At 30.6% G+C, this 10,970-nt stretch overlaps 1 protein-coding gene across 3 annotated transcripts in view; it reads right to left on the bottom strand.

Moving 5' to 3' along the window:
* Nucleotides 1-10,970, bottom strand: part of LOC117120567 (transmembrane protein 184B-like) — a 24,784-nt gene that overhangs the window by 9,296 nt on the left and 4,518 nt on the right. For all 3 annotated transcript variants that reach the window (XM_033265589.1, XM_033265590.1, XM_033265591.1), the window contains exons 2-3: nucleotides 4,043-4,208; nucleotides 2,609-2,699 (exon numbers count right to left, since the gene is read on the bottom strand). In XM_033265589.1, coding sequence (XP_033121480.1) covers nucleotides 2,609-2,699; nucleotides 4,043-4,208 — 257 coding nt within the window. The remainder of the gene's footprint in view (nucleotides 1-2,608; nucleotides 2,700-4,042; nucleotides 4,209-10,970) is intronic.

The following is a 10,970-nucleotide window of genomic DNA, read 5'->3' as shown; positions in this document are numbered from 1 at the left end:
CAATAAATCATTTTAGTTGCTCATTAATAGTAATTTTCAGTGAAATATAGATTTTAAAATTTGTTTTTACAACCAAATTCCTTAAAATTAATTACTGGTCAATTTAAGGACAAATGCAAAAGAATATGGAACTGTTACTATATTGATATGAGAATTTTAATTATTCATTCTAATTTTCAGTCGAAAACTAATAACTTTTAATAAATAAATATAAAAAAAAAAAAAAAAAAAATGTGACAATTATTTACTTTTCTGTTTAACCATGCAAAATATAAATGTATTGGTGTAAATTTTGTTCAATCCCTGCGAAAAAATGGAAGTGTGAGAGAAATAAAGAAAGAAAGGTAGAGCGAGTGTAGGTAGAAAGGTATGAAGACCAAGAGAGAAAAAAGAGATATAGAGAAGGAGAGGAAAGGAGAAATAAAGAGAGAAAAGAGTTGGAAGGAAAGATAATTTGAGGAAAGTGAAGATATAGATAGGACAGTGAAACAAAGGAAAGCTCTGTCTCTCTTTACAGCTTCATCATCTCTATTTGTCATTATGTAAACAACCGCATTCAACCTCAATTAAGTAAGTGCATATATTCAACCTGTGGTGTTATTTTCTGCTTCATTAATGCAAACACCTGTGAGGACCTCCTCGAGCCATTTATGCGCTCTTAAATGTAATTTTTTCCTCGAGCAATTCATGCCTTATTATGTATCGTCAAACATTGTTTTAATTGCAATTGAGAACCAATTTTTCCGCACTCAAAAACTCTGTGAACTCATCATGGTAGAATGCAGAAATACACAAATTACAGATTTTAAAAACAAGTTCTCGTAATCTCGAAAGCTCTGATGAGGGCAAGAGCTAAAAAAAATCTATTAATCAATCAACTATTGATTAATCAGCCACGTGTGTTTCTAGAGCTCCTCATGCGGGCAGTATAATAGAGGCAGTAGAGCTAAAAAAGATATATCAATCAGCCTCATGAGGGCAGTGTAATAGAGGCAAACATTTGATGCAGTAGAGCTAAAAAAAATGTCTATTAATCAATCAGCCGACTGTTTCTAGAGCTCCTAATCCGGAGCTAAACAGGACAGAAGCAAACATTTGTGGTAGTATTGTAAGGACACTGTAACTAGATAACTGCAGATTTAAAATACTGAATTGTAACATGATGGCAAGCCTACCTATACACAGATTTTGTTTCATTCATATTCTGTTTCATATTTGTTTGTTCTCTTAATGATACAACATCTGTCAGGAAATATGGAAAATTCCTTCAAAAATTAAATTGATAGATCATTGAATAACATATTTTATAGGATAAACTTAGTTTTTAAATTCCAAAAAACAAAGATGAAAATTCAGTTTCCACTTATTTCCTTCCACACATTATTATTATTATTATTATTATTTATTTCCTTGCATTAAAAAAGAACATCAAGTAATATATAATTAATCATTTATATGCTTTAGTATCAATTAATCAATCAACAGCAATTTTTAAACTGCCAGTATCCAAGGCAGATGCAATGTTCAGTGGCGCTAATAAAAAATAATATACTTTATTTATACGGAGACACTTGAAACACCCATGGGTGTTTTTCATCAAGGCCATACATAATTAGGGGAGAAAAAATTATTCAAAACAAAATGAATTAAAGAAAACAACAAAAACATAATATCCCAACTACCAGTGAAACTATCCCCCGCCGGACACCAACCCGGTATTTCAAAGTTTCGGGGATGACAAGGGATAAATTCAAAAATTTACATGAAGACATTGATTGAAAATATGGAGATTGGAAGATCATTTAAGTTCTGATGATGTTGGCATTACTCAAAGTGCACATGAAAAATTAAACTCCTGAAATTGTGAAAGAAAAATTATTTACACTAGTACATTAAAATGTCAATCACCTACTATAGCAGGAGATTGAAAAAGGTACACTTTTAACCTTTTCTTAAAAAGAAAAATACTTGAAGATAAATGGATGTCAGTGGGTAAGGCATTCCATAATATAGGGCAGCATATGAAAATGAACTTTTTCCAAAATATTTCAGAATCCATTTCCTTTGTTCAAGAAGCTGCTTACTAGATGACCTGAGAAGTTGTGTTGTGGATTTAGGTTTAAGAAAGTCATAAATGTAGTTAGCTCCTTGCTAATTGAGCTCTTCTGACCCACCAGAGACTTAAGCACTGCTGGACTCAGCTAAGGAAGCTTAACTGCCATGCATCACAGCAACTCCAGTACTCTCTCGCCATATATACAGATCCGGAATGGACGCTACATGCGGATACTAATTAATTGCATATCATTATTAATACTGACGAGTTCCGCTTAGCGAAGCATAAACAAGTGTTATTGTAACTATTAGGACATAAAAATTAGATAGTGATCACATTACTTGGAAACCTCCCAAAAAAAAATCACATGAGAAAAAATGTTGGCACAGGTTGCAGTGGTGTTATATCAAAACATGAGAGTGGTTCATTGTTACAGATATGAATACATGCCTTAATCAGAATTTCAACTTTTCATGCTCTTTGCTTAAACCAAGGACTTATAACAGTTACCAGGATAGGAAGCTGGCTGGTTTAACAAAAAAATCTACTTACGTTATTTGTTTGCCACGTATTTCTGCCATAATAGTGCTCTCGCCACCGAGATACTCATAACAAAGACTTAGAAAGTTGTATATTACAAATGCTGAAAGAGAAAATAGCAATCAATGGCATGTAAAATAATCACAACATATTGTAAATGACAACAACAGCTTAAGCGAAAAAAAGATAACAACAAAGGCAGATAAAAACTATAAATAAGGCGGGTTATATTTAGTAGTGGATAAAGGCATAATGGTGTAATGATTTTAAGGTTTAGGTTTAGGGAATGAAATTGTAAGTTTTGAGAAAACAATATTAACAGGATTTGAAAATACGACCCTGGGACTGGAAAAATGTGACTAGCCCTGGCATAACACGCCGTTTTGTCGCAATTTCTAATTTTGCACAAACACCCAAAATGTACAAGAATCAAAATTTTGAACATTTTCAGGTTTTTTTGCATTTTATAAAAGAAGATACAGTATACAGAAGAATGTTTCTGAAAAATATCATTCACTACAATATCATCTAACTGAAAAAATATATTAAAAGTATTTTAAAATACAAATCTTAATAACAAACAATTGATTTTGGAATATTTGGAAGCTGTTCTCTCAAAACCTACATGGTTGATATCAAATGAATTAAATATTCTAACATTCAACCAATTTTAATCAAATAAACACTGTTTTAAGTAAGGATTCGCACAAAATGTAAAAATACAAAACCTCAATTTTGAATTTTTCCTATAAATGACTGGTTTTGCTTGTCACAAAAATCCAAAACTTCAATATAATGTTAAGACATAAGATATAAGACATAAGATCACTTTATTCGTCATGAATTTAAAATATAAATCTCATGAAAATTGTTTTCCTTGGTATGGCAAAAACATCAAGAATGAATTTAAAACTTGACCATTCAAAAAAATACATTAAGAACATACAATAATTAATAACAGCTAAAAAAAAGGTGACGACAAACTGTACAACCTAAAAAATCTAACATTGCCCAATTAAATTTATGTATTCTTCTTAAAATTATTAAAGTTATTATTTTATTATTCATAAGTGTTCGATCATTAAAAAGTCATTATATTAAAGTGCTCTCTTAATATTGGTAAATAGATTATTCTATTTGACTGGGTGAGAATAGCATTAATAGCACCTGAAGGAAATATACAGTACTACAGAGTATGTGAAAGAGAATCAATTGATATATTGAAAGATTAATTGATTGGTAGACCTATACCTTCCATGTGTAGTACTGGTTTATTAATTTAATGATTGACTTGATTAAGACATGGAGTAGCGATAACAGAAACTGACAGATTGTACTAGAGCTAAAGATTTTATGTAAGAGTGAGTGAAATAACTCCCATTCATTTAATCCCATCATATGAATAATCTAAATGATGTTCGCAAAAATATATTGAAGTATTCTCACCTTCATAGCAGTCTCTTATAGTGCCGAAGTAGACATAATAATGATCCTTACTAAAGAACAGCAAACTTAGCCATGACTCAAAGGCATATATTGGTACGATGAAGAGGATTCGGACGATCCAACGCTGCTCCCCAGGGCAAGTATAATGTCTCAGATGCATATAAATCTGTAATCAAAATAAATGGAAGATCATTGATTACAGTATAAAAGTCTAATATTTTGCCTACTGACAAATGAAAAAATGAACCAGAGAACTTTTGGTTTGCACGCAGACGGGACACTAGAACGGATTTATATGTGACCATCCTATGTTCTCTGCACAACATAGATTTGGTCAAATTGATAACCTAGAATCCATGCGATGCGAAGACTCGACGTTCTCGCATGCGCAGATGACTTTATGTAATGTCATTATGTTCAATAGAAAGCTCCTTATTGAAACTCGCCCTCCCACACTCGCTAACTAAACTACAACCATACTACAATTAACATATTGTCCCGAAGGGGACAATAGGTTTTTCTTGAAAGTTTTATTATCATCATTATTTTCCACCAGTGGAAGTGTAACTCAATACCAAAGTTACTATCATGATTCATTGCATATTATTATTATTATTATTATTATCTTCTTTCATACGAATGTGACCGACTCAAATCTTTTCTGATGCCCAGGCTAACCAATGAACTGGCCTGAGTAAAACGCCTTTAATACCTCCCTCACTCATCACTTCTCCAAGTGGTTTAAAATAACAATTTTAAGATTGGCAATGAAAAATGTTTTTATAGATATAATAAAGAAGAAATAAATACTTAAAAATTATATACTGTAAAATTAATTCTTTGACTTCATTTTATTTAGGAATTAAAATCAGAAAATATTTATTAAGTACTAAACAAAAACAAAGAACAGACATAACTAAGAACAACATTAATTTCTAGGGTAACTCAAGAAAGTTTTAAAATATAACAAACTTATTTCCATTGGGGCCCTTGTCAGACACAACAATACAAGATATTATATTAAAGTTGTACAGGAATTTGTCTAAACCCTGCAAGCTGTTAACTCGGATGTTCATTGTCTCAGAGGTACGTGTCGGAAGTGATCGTTTCAACAGAGAATGACTGACAGAAAAAATGAATTTCAGCAATGCTAGATTTTGACTATAATGTTGTAGAACACATTAATAATAATCATTTAAACATGTTAACTTAATGTAATCATACAAGAGTGGCCTCATAAAACTAAAAGAAAATAGGCTCTCAGCGGGAGCGCATGTGTATGCCCTCCTGTATTATGTTTTACTAATAAAGTATCCACATGGGTTTCGTTTTTCAGGAAATGTGTGATGTTGCATTTTTTTTTAATGACTTTTGTACAGTAATAAGTATTTAAGATGACACAAGACCCATCATGCACCTCTACCGGATTCACTCTTTGCGGCATCTTTAACTGCCAGATCATAACATAGTGTCTTTGCCCCCCAGGGGGCACAGACACAAAAATGGATGATCAATGATAGTCGCAAGTTTTCAGAATCATCCTTATTTTTTGGAAAAGGAAATTAGGCTCATTATTTCTTTATTATCATTATAAACTATTTACAACATACTGTATGTGACTCACTGCGATAATATTTTCTATGATAATGATATGAGATTTTTTCTATGATAATGATATGAGATTTTTTCCAAACTACAGTATTTCAACGTCTTCAAAAATGTGGCTATAGGGCTAGAAACAGTGTGTGATATGACTAGCAGTTGAGGCCAATGCTCATGTCCCCGGATATTTATTTTTTGTTTCTATTTTTACCCCCTACAGGCAACAACGGTTGAGCTACTTTTAGTACTGGGGGAATAATTGTGTACTTTAGGGTTAATTAAAAAAAAAAAAAAATAAACATTTTATTTTTGCTCCCTCCAGAGCACCAGTGTTGTAATTGTGTACTTTAGGGTTAATTAAAAAAAAAAAAAAATAAACATTTTATTTTTGCTCCCTCCAGAGCACCAGCGTTGGGTTAAATGTTGTGTACAGATATGAGGCCAGAGGAATTCTAATCTATTGAGACAATTTTCGAGGTCGGGGGGGGGGGGGGGGGGGGGGGGGAGAGGGAGAATTTCTTTTTCTAGGTCCTGCATATACTCGCATTACTAAGATTATAGAATAACTAAAGATAATCAATTGTTCTGTTATCACTGCATTATTATGCCCTTGCGGTTGTTTATGTATGCTATGTGCTGCTTATTCTTGTTCAGCTTGAAAAAGGTCATATGATTAGTAATTTGGCATGATGGCATCTCTGTGATTGATGATGCTGATGCAATTACTGTAGAATCAACTCAATTTGTTTGCAATCATTCTTTATGTACTGGAACATTACTAGTACTGTATCCAATCAAAATTTCATTTAATTTCTTTTGAACATGAATTATTCATAATCATGTTCATTATTGGTATTAATATTTATTTATAATTAATAATTTAGGTTATTGAAACTATATTATTTATAATGATATTTTGTTTTTATTCATTATGATGTAGCAGGATTTTAACACAGGACCCCAAGATATATACTGACACATTACTCTGTATCCAATCGAAGTTATACTTAATTTCTATTGGATGCATTATTCATACATATTCATTACTAATATTTCTTAATATTCATTTATATTCACAATTTAATAAAGCTAATTATAATAATGATTTTTTATTTATAATTAATTATTCACTAAATCTATCACATTAATTATTATATTTATTATAGTTTGTTTTTTTTTTCATAATAATGCGACTGGATTTGAACCCAGAACACTCAGAAAAGGAGAAAAGCATTTTAACCACAGCTCAGCACAAGGATTTAAGGCCCAATAAAAAAAATGATTAGTTTATCACCTTCGCATGCATGCCTTCTATTTCTACTTTTTTTCCCTTCATTTTGTTTTTTAGTAAATAGTTAGTATATTGTTTGTATTATCTCAATCATGTTTTACTTTGCATATCAATGCACCAGCAAACAACCCAACGGTGACTTTAGCAAAATAAAAAATAAAAATAAAAAGTTTCCTTTCCTCATCACTTTTTCAGCCTAGATAGGATAATATATTAACTAATAATTCTTTTTTTATAGGGCCTTATGTATAATTTTCTTTTGTTTTTTTTTCTTATTTTTACAAAAGATCAACAACTGCAAATTAGTGAAACTATGTACAATTTTGCATACCATATTAAAACTGTATAATAATAACAATAATATGTCGTCGTTCTTATAAAGCGCTTCATGCAGAAAGCCTCTAAGCGCTTCACAACTACCCCGGTCATTGGGTCAAACACATACCCAACACCAAATTAAATTATTAAATTAAATTATATTAATATTCCATAATATTGCAGCTAGTAATCATTGCAGTTGTGTTGGAACCTACCAGGAGAGTTTCGAACCCCGGGGGTTCGAAATACAGTAGATAAAGTAAGATTGTTTATTTTATGCCTTGACCTTTTAAATAGTCAATGAGCATCTACAACTATCAGATAGTTTACAATATTTAAAACATTATATTATTATTGTCCAGAATATCAAATTTTATTTGACAAAAACATGTGACATGCCCAAATATGGTCTTGATGACATCACACCATGCCCATATTTAATCACATCATGACTATATATGGGCATACAACAGTTCTGAACAAAGCTTTATTCAACCATATTTAAGAATAACAACCAATTTGTCAGTCATGATAAATGAATTATGCTAATTATTATATTTTGTTATATAATTGTAATTATTATTCAATTTGTAATATGTGTATAATAATAGTAAAAATTAATAATTTTAACTACTGAAAATAGATCGATTATATTTTATTTGCAATTATTAAGTTGAAAATTCTTGTCAGTCAAATTTTTGAAAAGTCTTTCCTATGTATTAATGTTAATTAATGTATTAATTGTTAATATTTAAATCAAATTTTCATAAGTCAAATTTCTGTATTAAAATATTAGAATCTATTAAGTAACAAAGGTCTCTAAAAATGTGGATGTATTATTACGATTGTTTTTACGACAGCCTTTCAAAAAGTCATATCCAAATGTAAGCCATACAACATAGTATGTTTTAGAAATATTGATGTAGACATAATAACACATGATAGCCAGCAATATGGTTCTGCAATAAAATAAAACAAACATGACATGCTAATCTGATCATGGTTTAAATAGTCATTGCACATGTACAACTATCATCAGATAGATTAATGTATTTATAAAAAACATTAATTATTCAACCATATTTAAAGAGGATAAACCAGTATGTCAGTTAAAAAAATGATAAAATGATTTTGAGTATAATTATTATATTTCGTTATTATTATTGTATTATAAACATTATTTCATTTGCAGAATTAATTATACAGTTGTATAAAAATATGTAGATTTATAGTTATGATTGTTTTTATGATGACCTTTTAAATAGTCATTCTTAAAACCGTACACGATAGTTTATTTACAATAACATGTGAGACCATGGTTAGGCATAAAGTTGATGTAGGCATAATACACAATCATAGTCAGCAATATGGCTCTACAATCATAGTCAGCAATATGGCTCTACAATCAAATATAAAACAAACATGACATGCTAATCTCATCATGGTTTAATAGTCATTGCACATGTAAACATTTATTATTCAACCATATTTAAAGAGGATAAACCAGTATGTCATTTATAATACGATAAATGATTTGAGCATAATTATTATATTTTCGTTAATACTATTGTACTATTACAAACATTATTTTATTTGCAGCATTATACAGTCTGTATTTAAACAAAAAGATTAACAACTGTGTAAGTAATAACCAAAACAAACATGACATGCTAATCGGATGATGGTTTGAGAGGCTCTTAGGTCATGCTGAGTACGCATTTGTTTATACATTTTTATTAGCTTCTCAAATCAGAACTTCATTGCAGAGCTGCAAAACCCTTATTACCAGAAAACTACTCTATCAAATGAACATTCCATAAATTTCTAAATTTAAAATCTTTTTATGAATTTAGCTTATCATTTAAAAACATTTTATATAATTCTATTTCTCCAAATTTGATTTTTTTACTGTATGTCCTTAGTCCTGATAATATAATGAAGTGTACTATACTTGCATCAAAATAAATTACCATATATTGAAAGAACACAATAGGGGATTTATTGTTTAGTTGGGTATTTATTTTAGTATTTGAGGGAGTTTACAGTATTTGAGGGAGGCATATATTCGACGGAGGCATTTTTTTTTTGGTGTAAGATACTCAATTAAATGGCCCTGTATTTTACTGTAAATGTGGAAATACAACATCAACATCAAAATGTGTTATTGGGTGATGATAAAAACTTATTGATCCCAACTAGATTAGAAAAAATATACCGGTAATTCTACAGGAGTAACATTAATTAGAATGTGTTGAAAATGATGTTGCTTCCATTAGTCATTTAGGGGGCGTTTATTCTATGAAAAAAAAAAGGCCCAGGATGATTATTCGAGGGAGGTGCTTACTCCAAATGAGGTTCTGGAGAAGGTGTATATTTGAGAGGGGGGAGGAAGAATTTATTCAGAGCGGGGGTGTTTATTCGAATTTACATCTATTTCTAAAAATTTTATTTTCATACAATATGCTTTAATCTAGTAACATCTGCTTGTATTGAAATAAATTAATTACAAATATTATAAATATTTTGTTTAGTGCGATAATTAGACCTGTCCTAACATTGTTAACTTGTGATCAGATTTTTCCAAAACCCTGGTTCCAAAGTACAGATATTACTATTTACATAACACATATTATAGAGGTCAAATTGAGGTCATTACATAATATTTATTCAGCAATTTCTGAGTAATAAAACTAAGTAGGATTGCCAAAATGAAAAAATGGGCAAAACCTTGAAACTTGTAGGCTTAACTAACCATACAGTAAACAAACCCATCAATCATACAATTACCCTGTACATAAAAACTAAAATGCTTTAAATCATTCCTAATTTAAGTTTGAACTGAATGTGAAAGCAATTCTTTTTAAAAGAACACAATACCTAAACTGCAACCAGTGGTGTATCAAAGGGGAGGGTGCACGCCTCCCCCCACTGCCCAAAAAAATACTTGCACTCCTAATCACCTCCCCACCCCCATTGAAAATGTTCAAAGCAAAAAAAATCACGCTCAAGTAGATAAAAATCACCTATCACCTTATTTTGCGAGCTAGTGCCTCTCTCTTACTTAATCATCGGGGCCCCTTACTTCACTTTTGTTCCCCCTCATCAGCTCCCACTTTAAGACTCATAGATACATCATTGACTGCAACAGTCCTTGCTGAAGACACATTGAAAAATACCCAAAAAAAACTTGAACATAGAAATTAATGCATTTAAAAAATGTTTTTCCCATTAAACTTAAAAAAAATAATGAAACACTTCCAATGGAAGTGTATTACTATTATCAAGTGAATGAATTCTTGTAATATTTTTGACATTTTTTTTGTATTATTATTATTATTATTATTATTATTATTATTTTCATTATCATTATCCAGTATAAAAATTAGGGTACACCTTTATTCAATCATTCCTACAGGCATGCTCAAGATAATATTGTATGTTTACTGCAATATGATAAACATTTTTTTTTGTGATTGTTTTTCATAGTCAGGGAACACTACATCTTAAATACTAGAAATTGCAAATTGCAAGTGAAGTGCTGCGAAGTAAAACTGCATAAAATGTTCTTTGAACAAAATTATTTATGCGAGCCAAGTGAAAATAATGAATAATAAAAATATAACAAATAATATGAGACACGACCCATTGTCTATATTAGAAAAGCGTTGGTACCGTGTACAATAGTGTTTTGCTGCAGTGACATCTCGCTGCTGCTGG

This window comes from Anneissia japonica, unplaced genomic scaffold (assembly GCF_011630105.1).
Source record: "Anneissia japonica isolate Jap-2015-1 unplaced genomic scaffold, ASM1163010v1 scaffold3474_len973312_cov172, whole genome shotgun sequence".
NCBI lineage: Eukaryota > Metazoa > Echinodermata > Crinoidea > Comatulida > Comatulidae > Anneissia > Anneissia japonica.
Note: the sequence above shows the minus strand (reverse complement) of the source record. Positions and strands in the feature narration are given on the sequence as shown.